The 16,509-nt window shown below is 51.2% G+C and overlaps 1 protein-coding gene across 1 annotated transcript in view; it reads left to right on the plus strand.

The window, feature by feature from the left end:
* PTP4A3 (protein tyrosine phosphatase 4A3) overlaps positions 1–4,822 on the plus strand; it is a 49,923-nt gene extending 45,101 nt beyond the window's left edge. The window contains exon 6 of the mRNA XM_082044860.1: positions 133–4,822. Coding sequence (XP_081900986.1) covers positions 133–250 — 118 coding nt within the window. The 3' untranslated portion in view covers positions 251–4,822. The remainder of the gene's footprint in view (positions 1–132) is intronic.
* Positions 4,823–16,509: the final 11,687 nt, after the last annotated feature.

The raw sequence follows: 16,509 nt of genomic DNA on the forward strand, positions 1-16,509 counted from the left end.
CACACAGCTGCAGCATCCAAAATTCCTTCTTGCTCTAGGCAGGGGTGTTCAGCACCCCAACAAGGGTGGTTTTGGTGTGGGGAGGTCTTCTGCCACATCACTGACTCTACTGGCTCTTCTCTGTTCCTATAGGAAGCGCAGAGGAGCCATCAACAGCAAGCAGCTGACGTACTTGGAAAAATACCGACCAAAGCAGAGACTCCGATTTAAGGACCCTCATAACCACAAGAACAAATGCTGCATCATGTAACCTCAATGACCTCTTGCCAAAATCCGTGCACACAGACACCCCGGGCACTCGCGCGCATCCCACCCCTTCCACCCCCTCGGCCAGCCCCGTGCACCCCAAATGTCACCCCACTGACAGGGCTGGGATAGGGGGACATGGAGCACCACCAGGGTGTTCCAGCACCCACAGCACGGTCGTACCGGATCCCCAAAAAAACGCTGCTCTCTCCAGCTACATCCACGAGGTGTTAGCAGGCAATGAGCTCACGTGATGGTTCTTCATTGCCTTCTTCCTCCTCCTGCTCCTCCCTTTCCCGTCTCGTTGCACTGAGAGAGATGGTGCTTGGTTTGGGGTGATGCAGGCAGGGCTGTGCCAGCTGAGAAGGGATGGGGAGCAGGAGGGCTGGAGCACCCCCAGAAAAACCCTTTCCCACCTCTTCCCTATAAATAAGGGCTGCAGCAACGGGAACGAAGGTGGGGATGGCACAGTGGCCTCTTGGGGGAGGATGGTGATGGTAGGGAGAGGTGAAGGAGGCTTGTAGCTTGGTGCTGGTCCTGTGGCCATGGGAAGGGCTGAGCTAATTCCCTCCCAGCACCATTCCCTTTCTCCTGGCTCCTCTCCCACCTCCCCATCTCCCCGTTGCCTTGATGCCAACTGGGATGCTACAGGTGGGGCTCATTGGGGGCTCCCTGCAGCAAAGGCAGAGGCACTGGGAAATTTGGGGACCATGGTGGGGCTTTGGGGCACCCAGCTTTGCCAGGGTGCAGGGGCAGCACTTGGTCCCCCAAAGTGTGGGGTACTCTCTATTTATAGCTTCCAAATTCAATGCACAGGCTGGTGGGTTCTCTCCTGCCGTGTCCCCATCACCAAGCCATGGCACAACCCCCAGTTCTGGCTGCAGCACCCTGGGAATGCAATGTGCATCTTGGGGCACGTCCATGTCCTCCACCACTGCTTTTGCTGGCCAAGGGGCTGGGCTGCAGCTTTCCTGGGGGATTTTGGATGCTCATGGCAAGAGCACATCACCAAATTTTGCACCTGCCTTTCCCAAATCTATAACATGGCTCCTGGCACCCCAACCCCCCCCTGGCACGTGCCCTGGTGGGGTGGACTCAGAGCTGCCCCCAAGCCAGGACATTAAATATCTCACAACTTTCTGCCTTTTGAACGTTTGCAGCAGCTGGAGCGGTGGGCATGTAGGGGGTGTGGGGGTGTTTTTTTCTTTTGACAAGGATAAGAAGAAATTTGCTAATTAAAGAAAAAAAAAAACTTAAAAAAACCCACAAACCTGTTTGTCTTCTGCACGTCCTCTGAACTTTCTTTCTCCCATCCCTGCCCAGTGGAGCCGGGGAGATGACCCATGGACCCCATGGTCATAGCTGGTTGCCATCCATTGTCACCAGGGCGAACATGTGGCCCAAGGGATGCTCCAGGTATCCTTTGGGCTCGCTGCTGCTCACCTCCTCAGCTGCAGAGGATCACAGATGGTGGCACAAGGAAAAATTGTCATCCAGCATCTCATGGTCTTAGGCTACCCCACTTGAGATGCCTTCAGAGCACTGTGCTAGGTATCTCCAGAGGTTTGTGTGCCTTCCGAAACATAGTGTCCAGAGATATTTGCTTCAGAGGGTTCATCTCTTAGGATAAGTGGTGAGGAAGGCTGGTTAGACACCGTCAGTACCGGCAGAATGGTAGGGGGTGGCTTCATGCCACCACGCACAGGCAGAGGAGGAGCTCGGAGCCATTTGCAGCGCCATTCCTCCTCTCCTGATGGGAGCCAGTCCCACTGCACAGCAGGAATGGCCATCCCATGGGATGGGTTGTGGTTCCAAGCAAAGTGGAGATCCTCCATGCATGGCCCGTGCCTGTTCGAGCCCCCACGTGACAGCATGGCCTTCAATTCTTTGAGTTTCTCCTTCCCCATTCCAGGCTGTTGGTTCCTATGCCTCATGGGGAAGGTGGCGGTGGTTGAAGATTCTGTGTTGGTTTGGGAACAGTGAGAAACTGGGTTGATAAAAAGACCTGATCCGGTATTGCAGCAGTTCTCTTGGGTGTGCTCACCGTCCCCATCCTGTCCCGTTGTGTCCTCCTGCTGCTCAAACAGGTGCTGTTTCATCCCCAGGGGTGGTAGGAGGTGGCTCAGCATTGCGACGGGGACAACCCTAATCTCTCTTAGCCAGGAGACCTCATCCCATGTGCTCTCCGGTCACAACACGTTGTGCCACAACTTGCAGAGAGTTCAGGATAAAGCAGTGGGAATTGTTGCTTTGTAGGCTTGGAGATGTTTCTGCCCTGGCAAGAAGAGAAATATTTTCCTTGCCCATGCTTGTGGGAGCATCACATTGGCAGATTGCCCAGGGCAAGGGCTCCAGGGCTTCAGCCATGATGTTTTGGAGCTGGGATCAGGATGGGGACATTAGGGCTTGAATTCAAGCCTCCTTTGGCCACAGGAACGCGTCACCTTCTCCATGTAGGGTTTGATGGTGGAAATGCTTACAGAAGTGCTCGGTGCTGCGCTCTGCTGAGAGTACGCTCAAATCTCAGCTTGCTGGGCTTGTTCGGGGGCAACACGAGGAGTTTGCGGTGCTCCTTCACTTTATGTAGCATCAACCCAACCACCTTAAAAATAGAACTTCTAGTGTAAGAGAACTCCTTGACCTGGTACAATCCACGTGGCCAAATCCTCAGTGCGTCGGGCTGACAGAGCAGCATCTTGATACTCTTCAGTTTTGTGAGTCACTGCAAAAAAACCAAACCCAAATCATGCTGCTTGTCCTCAATTTCTTTCTTTTTTCTTGTTTTTATCTATGTCTTTCCACTCTCTAGAATTTGCTGTCATCTCCCATGTGCTGCTCCATGGATAGGACACCTCAACAGCCCAGGAGCTCCTGTCCTTGCATGGAGGGTTTGAACCCACTCCAAAGTTTATCTGGGTTGGACTGCCGAATATTTGGGATTTTTTTTATATAGACTTGGACTCCTCTGTCTGAGGTACCAGCTCCTTGATGTTTCAACCTAGAGATGGTTATGGAAACATAATGGGCTGGGGTCATCCAACTGGGTTTGGGGTTGGGAATTTCAAAAAAGAGCCCAGTTCCATCACAAAAATCTTGGGACAGTTGGGGAAGAGGGAAGGTTGGAACCCAGTAGGCACATAGCACCAGAGCAAGGCCTAAGCAGCCAAGGGTTTGGGCTGGTTTGGGGGTCTCTCCTTGTACAGTAATCCTCATTTCACCTTGGATGCCAAGATGTTGAAAGGAGAGCCTTATAAATCAGATGTATTTGCTGACTCTTACTGCTCCAGTTGTCTCCAGTGGGTCATAGGGAACAGACACCCCCATGGCTTTGGCTACAAACCAACCACCTTATCTGCAGAAGCAGAGGTACAAACTGTGTTTTATACCTTCTCACCCCTATCCATCTCACTCACCTCCTCTATGGAAACCCACCATCTCTCCATAGTTTGCAGGGACAGCGCTCCAAACTGGTAGAAAGAGCTTTGGAGACCCAAGAGATGGCAAAGAGAGATGCCCTAACCATCCAACCAAGAGCTTGTAGGTTTTGCCCAGGAACCAATCATGGCTGAACCTCATGTTGGGGAATAAATCTGAGCAGGAACTCATAGTTGTGTCCTCACACCCTTAGGCGGCTTTTGTGTCCCTTCTGTTCTCCATGTTTGCCAGTTGGATGGAGTGCGTGGTGGGGACAGCAGTGGGAGGAAGGAAATGAGACCCTTACATATGGCCAGGTTTTTATTGAAGAAAGGTCTGGTGATGCGTATTTAAAGACTTTACATTTTTAAATTCACATGAGGAGTCTTGCAATAAGGCTGACACTGTGGTGCTTGGGCTGAGAGCTGCAGATGAGGAGGATTATGAGTAACAGATTTCCCAAGGATGCTGAGAGTCTTGCTCGATCTACAATAGAAGTCGCTTTCTTCTTTCTTTCTTTTTTTTTTCTTTATTTTTAAATTTTCATTCGTTTTGTTCATTTTTCATTAGTCCCAGTGGGGCTTTTCATTAGTCCCAGTGACTTCCATGCAGTTTCCAGGATCTTATATCTCATTTGCTTCCCGCAGGCTGGGCAGGTGCAGTTCGGCGGGTGGATTTGGGTGGAATTCTGGCTGGTGGAATCAAAACGTAGCTGGTTTCTTTGCTCGGGGGGGGTTGTTTTGGGTTGTTTTGCTGCGCTGGTCTTCCCTTTAGATGCTGATCTCCCAATGAACTCTTGACTTCCCTTCTGTTCCTTTCTGTGCAACAAAGCATTGCGTATTTTCCTTTTTAACTCATCGTAGTATGTAGATTAAGCCCAGATTACTTTTTGTTGTTGTTTTTTTTGGTCTGAGCCATAGCTAAGTTATTATACCCAATGCTTTTTGTATCAGATGGCATCACTTTGAATATGCAGATGAGGTATAGGATCTTGACACTTTATAACCTTTTTAAAAAAAGAAACTTGTCTGTTTACTTACATCTTGTGTAAAAAGGAAAAAAAAATGTATGCCTTTTAGTAATCACTTTTTTTTTTGAGTTTTATGAGAAATTATGGCAGTTTCACTCCAGCAGCGAAATAAAAAGCGTTCACTGTTTTGTACATCCCTGTGTGCTGCGGTGCTGCTAATGGGGGTGTTAATCAGATGAAGGTGACAATGGCAGAGCCGAATTCTGGCCAAGGGACAGTGGAGGGTGCATGGGGGGGTGGTCAGGGTCCTGCTGCCTCCCCTTGGCTGGAGACCACAGCCCACTCCCGTCCCATCCCAAAGGTGTCCTGGCCACATTCCCCACCCATTCCCTGGGAGAACTGCATCCAGTTCTGGGCTCCCCGGTTTAAGAAGGACAAGGAATTACTGGAGGGAGTCCAGTGACTACAAAGATGATGAGGGTTCTGGAGCATCTTTATGAGGAGAGACTGAGAGAGCTGGGGCTGTTCAGCTGGAGAAGAGAAGCTGAGAGGGGATCTCATCAATGTTTATAAATAGCTCCAGGCTGGGTGTCAAGAGGATGGACCAGACTCTGTTCAGTGGTGCCCAACAATACGATGAGCAGCAACGGGCACAGACTGAAGCACAGGAGGTTCCATCTGAACATGAGGAGAAACTTCTTGCCTTTGAGGTGCCAGAGCCTGGCCCAGGCTGCCCAGAGAGGTTGTGGAGTCTCCTTCTCTGGACACATTCAAACCCACCTGGACACCTTCCTGTGTGATCTGCTCTGGTGAACCTGCTTTAGCAGGTGGGTTGGACTGGATGATCTCCAGAGGTCCCTTCCAACCCCAACCATTCTGGGATTCTGTTTTCCTCCTCTCATTGCATTCCTCTTTCCTGGGAACTCCCAGGACAGATAACAGAAGTGGCTGGGAAAGGGCTGGACCTACTGCATTTAGATAGAATCACAGAATCATTTTTGCTGGAAGAGACCCTCAAGATCATTGAGTCCAACCATTAGCCCAACACTGGCACTAAAACATGTCCCTAAGAACCTCATCTATGCATCTTTTAAACCCCTCCAGGGACAGTGACTCCACCACTGCCCTGGGCAGCCTGTTCTAACACCTGACAACCCTTTCCATGAAAAAGTTTTTTCCTAATATCCAGTCTATGATGTTGGGCTACAGCCAAGTTATATAAAGTAGAGCCCAAGGCAGAGAGAATTGATTTGCCCAGTGCCAAGGCAGGTGCTAGGGGTGCACCCAGGGCTCCATGCATTCGCATAAAGCCCTATTCCCCATGGGCTGCTCTTTGCCCCATCCAACATAATTGCTTCACGATCCATCTCCAGCCCTTCCTTAGCAAAACATCGTGCAGATCTTCAGTAGTGACTGCCAGGCTGGGCAGCCCTCACTTCTAGCATCCCTCCAGCATAGTCACCATAATCACAGCACGGTCAGGAGCCAGCGCTTTGCCAGAGAAAGTCCAACCAACAAGAGCCCAAGCAAGGTCGTGTCCAGAGTAGGGTCTGGCAGCAAAGGGACCCCAGAGCTGATTTGCAGCAGCAAACTTTCCTTGGCTGAGCGAACTAATTGCATTGCTCACTTACCAAAGTGCGTCATGGTTTTTAAGTACCCACTTCATCATGAAATCGTTGGTGCAAGCAGAGCCCACACACACCCTGATCCTGTGTCTAGCATGTCTCAACCGATGCAGTTCGAGGTGTTGTAAGGCTCAGAGATGCCTTTTATCCTGCATGGAAAGAGCTGACCCCATAGCAAGGCTGTAGGGTGCCGTTGGACAACCTGCTCAACTGAGGGTCCCAGTTGGGTCCCCAGGGGGCCATGGCTAATAAATCGCAGCATGTAAGAGCCTGACCACTCCGGGACGTTTGTACAGTGGGCAGCCCTTGCACCAGAAACACACCAAATTCCTGGATCGACTGTGACCAGCAGGTCTGGGCTTTGGAATGAAGCAGCAGTGTGAGGAACCAGCTCCTAAATATTCATGATCTACCAGCACGAACACACCTGCCAGGGTCATCTGGGTTAGGAAGATCTTGCAGCTGGGGATCTGATGGCTGGTTCTTCCTCTCTTGCTGCTGCTTCTATTATAGACCAGTTTAATAGCTAAATCTACTGGGTGGAGAGCAGCTGCTCAGCGACGGAGGTCTTGGGGTAGCATCTCCCAGCTGAGCAACACATGACATGTAAAGACTGGGTGGACTGGTCAGCATACCAGCGAGGAGGAGGATTAGGATAGGATAGGATAGGATAGGATAGGATAGGATAGGATAGGATAGGATAGGATAGGATAGGATAGAAGGATCAATATTAGGATACACTTTCTGCTGGCAAAGTGGACTTTTAGAGGAAGGACATGGTGTTCAAGCCCTTGAAGGACTTCTAGGAACAGGACAGATGTTTTGTTCCATCCAAAGTCAGAATGGATGGCTTCTGTAATGTATTTTTTATCCCAAACCCCACTGATGCTTTGTGGTCAGCTGTGATCCAGCCTAGCTCTTCTCCAGGCTCAGGACCAACTGAGCAAGTTAAAACAGTGGAGACAACTGAGCTGGGCTGGACATGGGACACTCAAAGACATGGCAGATATCACAGTATTTCTGCAGTAACTGGCATATGTTATCTACGGGAAAATACCTTCCCTCGTCTGGATGAGGATGAAGGCTGAAATTACCTGGACTCAATATTTTCTGCAGGAAGGGCCTGCTAGGAAAAGAAGTCTGATCTGGAAGACATGAGATGGGTTAATTACCCATTCTCACCATCTAGTTCCAACTTCAGACCCCTCAGTCCTGCCCTGTAGCTGAGACTCCTGGAGGAACCAGGCACTATAAGGTACCAGCCAGGCTGCTGAAGAGGTAAGCCCTTGGGAACCACCACAACTCAACAGAGCCAGCAGAGCTTGTGACCCTCTTCCAGTGAGTGAGTGTTGTCCATAGCAAAGCTCTTCTAGGGGAAAACATTCAACCAGCTCAGCTCTGGGTTAGGGCAGGGGGGCACAGGCCAGTGGGTTGCTGCATGGGAAGCTGCTGCAAGGATGCTGCAAGGTGGGCACTGACATTTCAGCTTCTAATTCAAGAGTATGGTCAGGTTTCCTTATGCTTCCACTGCCAGAGTGATGGTTCAGTATTAGTCTTGATGATGAAAAAATTTGCAACAGGTCCTGTAAGGCCCATTTGTCCATCTCTCTATCTCAAGAATTTAAATCCAAGGACTGATTTAATTCCACAGGGCGTGAGAGCTCCTAAAGACACCTACAAAGATTCCTACAAGACCCACAAAAATAGCAGATAAAGACTTACGTTGTATGTCCAGCAGAGCATGGCTTAACTTTGATTAGACACCCAAGAGTCCACCCAGAGGAGACATCACACACACCTCACCCATTGAAGATCTGCTCAGTGCTTCACCACTGGCACAGACCACCCATAGGGCATGAAAACAGGCTTTGTTCATCAAACCAGTTGGGTTTTTAACTCTGGCCCCCATGACCAAGGCAGGAAGGCAAAGACCAGAGGCTCCATGGAGGCTGAGGAGCAGGAGCCTGCATGAACAGGCTGGTTAGCAAGGGAAGCTGATACTAATTGTGTGAGCTCCTGAGTAATTACAAGGGGCCGGGTGGAGAAAGGGAGAGGAAACTCCCCTTGTGCTGCTGTAGGCTCGGGAAGGCTTTTTGTCAAGATGCCGGCTCGGAAGGTCTGCAGGTCAGATCACAGTGGGGAAGCACGGACAGAGCTGTCCTTGGATTGCCCCAGCACTTCTTGAGCGCTCTGCAACGCAGATCTTTATCTCCTGGAAGGCTTTGAACCACATGTCTGCAAGGGTCACTGCCTGCGGGGTTGTGCAACAAGCAACTGGGCCTTCAATCAGGTTAATTACTGCCTCACCTCCCAACCAGGAGGGCCAGGGGGACTTCTGAACACGGTCGCGTGTGCTGAAGAAACATCTGCCCGCGCTCCTGCCCATACATGCTGTCTCCCACCTGCCTGCATTCCTCCTCACCCTCCATCACCTAAAAACGTGCACTCCATTGCAGACCAGGCCCCGACTCTCTGTGCTAGGCTGTTAACGCTCCATGCACAGGTTCCTGCCCTGCCCAAGAGGAGCAGTATGGAAGCCAATCGAATTGGGGTTGTCTGGAAAGGTCTGAATTGGTCACTCACAGGTCCTAGGATCTTAGAATCACAGAATAGTTTAGGTTGGAAGGGACTTTCCAAGCTCACCCAGTGCCACCCCTGCCATGAGCAGGGACATCTTCAACAACTCAGGTTGCTCAGAGCCCCGTCCAGCCTGGCCTGGGTTGTCTCCAGAGATGGTTCATCAACCACCTCTCTGGGCAACCTGGGCCATGGTCTCACTACCCTCAGTGTCAAAAATTTCTTCCTTACACCTAGCCTGAATCTCCTCTTCTTTAGTTTTAAACCATTGTCCCTTGTCCTGTCGCTACAGACCCTTCTAAAAAGTCTGTCACCATCTTTCTTACCAGCCCCTTTTAATTACTGCAAGGCCATAATAATGTTTCTGTGAATAATTACATAATAAGGTCTGCAGTGCCTTAGTCCCCTTCTCAGAAGAGGACATGGGTACCCACATCCCCATCACAGCCACGTATTTCAGTGACTTCAGTCTTGCCAACACCAGAATTAGTGAGATCCACCCAGATCAAGGTGGGTGTCCGTAGTGTGGTCTCATCCCTGGATGACTTTCCACTCAGCAGGGATCAAGGCAAGGGTCAATACTGGAGATTCAGGAGGGATTGATCTCATACTGGCATGGACAATTCTTTCAGAGCTCCACCAATGCAAAGGGTCCTCAAATGTCCAGCTCACACAGAGACATCCACACTGGAGACACCCAAAGCCTTGGGAGAAGACCCATGTCTCAGATGTTAACATGATGTCAGTGTTACTAAACCACCTCAGAAAGTCAGCTCTATGCAGAACCATGGAGGCAAAGGTTGCAGAGTGTTCAGTGAAGTTTAGACGAGGCATGGTCCAGGCTTACGAGACTGGGTAAAAAACATTCTGTGAGGGCCACCATTCTCCCTGTTTGCTACTTGCTGAGCCATGATGAAATGTCTCCTTGCTTGTTTTGGACTCCTGCTGGCTGCCAGAGCAAACACTGGCTCTTCTTGGGCACAGTGTGGCTCTCATCACTGAGCCTGTCATCTTGCTTGGGATCAACCCTTTTGCAACATCTCCAGCTGAGGACATTGTGTGATCAGAAAGGGTTCTACCAACTTCCCTCTGTGCCCAGGGAGATGTCCATGATAGATTTTCCATACTTGGAGACATCCCAGGCCAGGCTGACCAGGGCTCTGAGCAACCTGATCTGGGTGAAGATGTCCCTGCTCATAGCAGAGGTTGCACTAGATGAGCTTTGAAGGTCCCTTCCAACCCAAAACATTCTATCATTCTATGCACCACCAGGTAGAGCCTGTGCAGTGATGGGAGGCTGAAGGGGTTAACATCTCACCTCTTCCCAGGACCTGGGGGACCCTGTGGGTCTGGGCACGAGGCACAGGAGGCTGGGAGGTGCTGCCATGCTTGCACTGCGTTATCTGGGAACTCCTATGCTCGTAGGTATGAAAATGTAGGGCAGAGCTTGGGAAGAAAATTAAGCTGTTCACAGCAGTTGTAGCTTAAAAGTCAAGTGGAGAATTAGGCACTGCTTGGCACAGGTACAGGAACGTGGATCGCCAAGGGTGAGTTTTGCCCTGGGAGCTTTCCCTGTGAACAGAGCAAGCAGGGGAAGGAGAAACTCTCTGCCCAGACTTACACAACCGCACACATGGCTCAGAAAGGGGGTTCTGCAAATCACCGCTCCGTGCCCTGACCGCAGCAGGGAGCTGTGCTGCCCTGCCTGAGCAGCTCACCGGGCAGCACCTCGGGGCAGAACTGGTTTTAACTGTCGGAGAGAGCAAACGTTTGAGTGGCAGGAGAGGAAAAGGCTTGCACAGAGCCTGGAAAGGGCTGAGTCACCCGCTGTTGGCGTCAGCAGCCAAGGAGAAAGCGCGGCTGCCGAACAGACACCTGGAGCTTCGTCAGCGCATCCTTAATTAAAAAAATAATAATAATTAAAAAAAAAAAAGGAATGAAGCTCAATTGATGGTCTCTCCTGCATCCCAACGGAGAGCTACGCGCGCTGCACGCAGCCAGGGAGTTCCCTGCAAAATGGAAAATGCCCTTCCCTGGCTGCAGGTGCTGGTTTCTGTTGCGACATCTCCCTTGGGGCTCGCGGAGCTGCGTGGTTCTCCCACAGCAACCGGGCAGCCTCCGGGGACGTGTCACGGCCAAGCCGGGGCTAAGTCCAAGGACCGTGGGCGGGAGATGATTAGAGACCTGATGGCTCAGCGCTGGGAGAAGCACGACAGACGCAAGAGCTGCCTCCTCCTCGCAGAGATAACTGTGAGGATGACAGCGCTGCTGACTTCAGCCAGGGGCTGACTCACCTGCGCCAGGGCATCTCGTCTGGATATCAGGTGGAGACAGGGGAAGCAATGCATTTAAATGAGCTCTGAGCTTCAAGGCAAACAGCACCAGCTTGTTTTGCAGCGCTCAGACAGTTGTGGGTGACAGAGAAGGTTTCAGGGTGCCTGGTTCAAGGCATTTGTTTTCAATGGGTGGATGCTCAGCACTCAAAACCAGGGCTGTGGTAAAGGGCTATCATGAAAATTCGCTTGGTGCTGCCAAATACCAGGGCCAAATATATTGGGCTCTTCCTGTGTTGCAGATCTGCTAGGCTGAGACAACACAGCTTGTAGTGTAGAGACACCTGTAACTACCCCAGCTGTAGCCAAGTGACACACCTGGGAAGCAAATTTCATAGAATCATAGAATAATTTGGGTCGGAAGGGACCTTGAAAACTCACCTAGAGCAACCCCCTGCCATGAGCAGGGACATCTTCACCCAGATCAGGTTGCTCAGAGCCCCATCCAGCCTGGCCTTGGAAACAGCTGCTGACCAAGCGGGGCTGACCAGGGCTGTCCCTATGGCTGTCTGTCCTCATCCACTTCATTCCAGTAATTTTTCTTCCCCCTCAGCTTCCTCAGGAGTAATTTTGCCTTTATTTCCAGCTCACTGGTGGAGAAGGCTGCATGGCTTTGGGCCTAGGATTCTCCTCCAAAGAAATGGATCCAGTCACTAGTGATTCACCATTGATCACTGCTTTTTCAGATCTATCAGTTATCCAGTGCTTAGGTCATTTAACATGTGCTCTACTGATGTGTGGTGCTTTTTTTCCCCACTGGAATGCCACACTGTACAAATCCGAAATTTTGCAAGCATCTTGCATATACAGTTATGTTTATGAATCAACCTTACGACCTAAAAGAATGAAATCAAATTTATACAAGACCCCTTTTCCATAAAACCACATTGACTGGCATTTATTATGTTTCTATTCTTTCTGTTTTCATGAATCAAATTCTAGTTCAGACACTTATTATTAACAATCAACCTGTTATTATGAGCCTGACGTCACTCCTGGATGTGACTGACCCATAAAGGCAGTTGAGCTGCTCAGCAGGCTCCTGAGGCTCAGCACCACCTTAGTACAGGTACTGGAGACCGGGAGAAGATATTGGTCCATGCATCAAAGCCTTTGCATCTTCCAAGGAGCCAAGCTCCAGTCTTGCTTGAGTTGAGCTTGAAGCAGCTGCTCCTCATCCAAGAACTGGTTTCTTTATTGCATCCTGAAGATTTTAGGAAATCTCAGTTATAAGATAGGTGTAATGGCATCATCTAAGCTCACAGGGCATCTTGCTGTGGCCTTGTAAAGTGTCTACGAAGAGGAGGTGTTTGTGTGGAGCCTGGTAGGATACCCCTGGTGAGAGCTTAACTGACCCCTCTGAGCTGTTGAAGATGTGGAGCCAGGGTGATCTGCAAAGGCCCCTCTGTGTGTGTGGTGGTCTCTGACCCTCAGGATGGCAGGGATCAGGCTGGATGCGATCACAGTATCACAGTATCACAGTATGTTTGGGATTGGAAGGGACCTCAAAAGGTCCTCTAGTCCAATCCCCCTGCTGGAGCAGGAACGCCTAGGTAAGGTCACACAGGAACATGTCCAGGCGGGTTTTGAATGTCTCCAGAGAAGGAGACTCCACAACCTCCCTGGGCAGCCTGGTCCAGTGCTCTGTCACCCTTACTGAGAAGAAGTTTCTTCTCAAATTTAAGTGGAACCTCTTGTGTTCCAGCTTGATCCCATTACCCCTTGTCCTATCGTTTGCCACCAAGAAGAGCCTGGCTTCATCCTCATGGCACTCACCCTTTATATATTTATAAACATTAATAAGGTCACCCCTCAGTCTCCTCTTCTCCAAACTAAAGAGCCCCAGCTCCCTCAGCCTTTCTTCATAAGGGAGGTGCTCCACTCCCTTAATCATCTTTGTTGCCCTACGCTGGACCCTCTCCAGCAGTTCCCTGTCCTAATACATAGGTCCTAATACATAGGTCCTATCCTGTGATACATAGCTGTAGGAAGCTGTCTCTGCCCTGAGAAGTTTAGGAAGCAACAGCACCATTTCTAAAACCTCAAATCCAGCAGCTGACCCACTGAGACCACAGCAGAGAACCCCACTTGACCATTTCCAGAAGGACCCTCCTGTTGCTTCATCTCAGGCTCTGCTTTGGGCTGTTTGGCAAGAACCTGCCCTCATTTTATTCCACATGTGCAGCTTCCTCCACAATATGTGTCTTCTTCCACAAATTCCTGCTCCACCAGGTTCCCTGGTAGCCCCCAAAACCTCAGTGAAAAGAAAAAATGCCTCATATTTTGGACCTGGGGTCAAGACAGACCCAAAGCTCAGTTCCACCACCATCTCACCCTGTCTCACATGCACCCCAGCCTTCTGTTGCAGGCTGTGCTTGAGCGAAATCCTTTGCACGCTAAAAAAACAACCAGCACAAGCAGCCAGCCGCCCACCCATGCTCTCAGCCTGCCACCGGGGTAGAGAATCCCCATCCTTAAGGACGCAGCCTTGAACAAAAGCCAGGGAAATTAAAAAACACCAGGCTTCTCCGCAGCCTGACCTTTTATTGTCTGTAAGAGGCTGCCAAACCAAACCCCGCCACGGGTGCATCCCACTCCTTGCATCTCATCTGAGATTCCTCCCCGCCCTGCCACAGCTCACACAGTCACAGCCCCAGCTGTGTCATCGGGTCTCCCCAGGAGAGAGGAAGACAATGGGGGTCTCCTCGGGGTGGGGTGGGCGGTTTACTCTGCCTCCATCCAGTGGGGGTGGTCCTGGGGAGGATGAGTTGGTGGAAGGTGGGTTCTGCAGTTCCTGGCAGGTGGGACAGCGAGCAAAGGTGGAAGAGCATCTGCAGCCTTTCGGGGTTGACCACATTGGAAAGACGTAAGGGAACATGTCAGGTTTAAATAATCTTCTCCCCTCTATTTGGGACACTTTGGGGAGGAAAAAGAAGAAAAAGAAATAATAATCCCGCTGCAAATGTCTGGTGCCAGCTGCCAAAAAGTCTGGGCTGCGCTTGCCCCGGCAGAGCCCGCCTCACTTTTGCTGCCCTCCACATTCCCCCACCACCCCACCCCGGCTCGGTTCGCGAGCTCCTGAGGACACGAGCTGAGCTCAAGCGTCTGAGAGCCCTTCTCCTGGATGTGGTAAGCCATGCTCTCCCTGCCTGCGAGCAGCCAGCCAGGGCTTGTCCACATTAGACGGAGTCGGCTGCCTCTAATTAGCAGCGGGTGATAAATCCAGGGGGGAGATGACAACGTGTCAGGATGAATCCAAGCATCGTGCCCTTTCAATTCTCTTCCTCCTGTCACACACAGCTGGGCTTGCCTGGTCCTATCGTCTCCTGTGGCAATAAGCCATCACCCCAGGCAGAGGAATTCAGTACATGTGTGTGCAGCCCCATCTGATGGACTAACCAAATGGGGCATTTGCTTTGTGTCCTCCTATTGGGAAGCAGAGGCCATCCCAGCCTCCCTGTCCCACTGGTGGTGGAAGAAGATGCCATGAGGTCTCCTCTGTGAGACCACAGAGGGGCTCAGCTGCATCCAGCATGGATGGGCAGTGCCAAGCTGGCCTGGAACCCTACACCAAACACCCCTAAGAGGTAGGGGACAAAAGTTGGAAGCAGGACAATGGCAATATGGAGTTGTATGGGGTTTCTACAAGCCCTCTCCTCCACGACAGGAAGGGACGGTCCATGCCAACAGATTGATGCATTGGCTGAGTGGCACCTCACCCCAAAACCACAATTCCGTGTTGCCACCTGCCCCACTCTCAACCCACCCCAATGTCTCCTGCTCACCATATATCCATGCCTCTCCACCAGCCTCCACTCTCCTCAGCCAGGGCAGGACCCTGCTCTCCTGAAAAGCCACCTCGGTGTGTTTCCAGCTGGGAGATCAGCTGGTGTAGGACAGGCTTCCAAACAACACATTTCACACCTGAGGCTGCTGCAGTGGCCAGGCAGAGGTGGATGCCAGGGTTGAGGGGCTCCTGTGGATGGAGGGGCACAGCTCCCCCCATTTTTTTTTGTGTGGTTTCAGTGAGGTTCTGCCAAGCACAGGGAGGGCCCCCTTGGTGCCAGGCTCCTCAGGGGCAGTGGCTGCTTTTCCCCTGCAAATCTGGAAGGAAAAAAATCTCCTCGAGGGCTCTTCAGCTCAACGTCGTTTGGGTTGAAGCTGCCCGGGATGATTCACATAAATCTTGTTTCTTTAGGAAAACAAGGGAAAAAATGCTGGGGTGTGGTATAAAAGAAGCTTGGTGTGCCAAGAGCATCCCTGCTGGGTTTGGAAAGCTTTCCCTGGTGGCTTGCAGTCCGGCCTTGTGATCAGAGCTTTTGGGAGACCATAAACCATCACTGGGATTGGCATGGTTTTGGGGACCGCCAGCCCCGGGGGTGATGGAGACCAGCGTCTGCTCTGCAGACCTACACGAACTGCTCTGAGCCCAGCCCTGCTGTTGGCTGGGATGGACAAGATGGGAATTCAACCCCCTCCAAGAAAAAAATGGACTCAGGACGGTTTCTCAGCTCTGCCCCCCATGAGGAAAGCATGCACCTCACTGGGGAGTTTCCTCACAGTGTTGTACAGCCATGCTTTGGTTTATGATGCATTTCTCCTTGCACCAGGGGGAAATAAAAAGTAGAAGTGGATGTAGGAAGATGCAAGCCTTGGGTTTGGGCTCAGGCTGGGGTGGGATGCATGCTGGAGAGGGGAGGAAAGGAGAAGCCACAGGACATGGTTTCAAAGCAAGGCAGAGTTACATGTAGGAACATCTCATTCAGGGCTGAAGGTTTGTGGAGGCATCTCAGATCCTTTCAGCAACCTGAGGAGGGAAAAGTCACTTTTAGTTGGAGGAGGAGTCAGCAGATGAGGGTACGGATGCAGAGTAAGCGAAGCCTAGAGGTTTGAGGTGTAACCTCAACGCAACCACTGATCTGCTGGCCAATCAGTTCTCCTCTTTTGGAGCAGCCTGGGCCCTTTTTGGGGGGCACAATTTTGACCTGGCTGTGGTGGGGCAGCACATGGAATGGTAGGGATGGCTGGGGTGTAGGGCTGGGATGGGAAAACTGCAGGTCTAGCTGTAGTTAGCTCAACCCAACCGTGCATGGTGCATCAATGCCCTCTTCAGGAACTGTGCAGGCACCATCACACCCTGCACAGAAGGGACTGTGGACCACTGGGCTTCCCCACTCAAGACAGCCAGGGCACGGTCCTAAGGCAAAGCTCCCTGGACTGAAAGAGGCTGAGTTAAGAGAGCGAGGCAGAATGGACGTAATTCATGACAAGGCAGACTCATTTCCCTTTCTTGCCTCCCCCCCGACCTCCCTGCCAGCAAACAGTGAGGAAAATACAAGGATAA

The sequence above is a fragment of the Streptopelia decaocto genome (assembly GCF_964273445.1).
Source record: "Streptopelia decaocto genome assembly, chromosome: 2".
NCBI classification, from domain to species: domain Eukaryota; kingdom Metazoa; phylum Chordata; class Aves; order Columbiformes; family Columbidae; genus Streptopelia; species Streptopelia decaocto.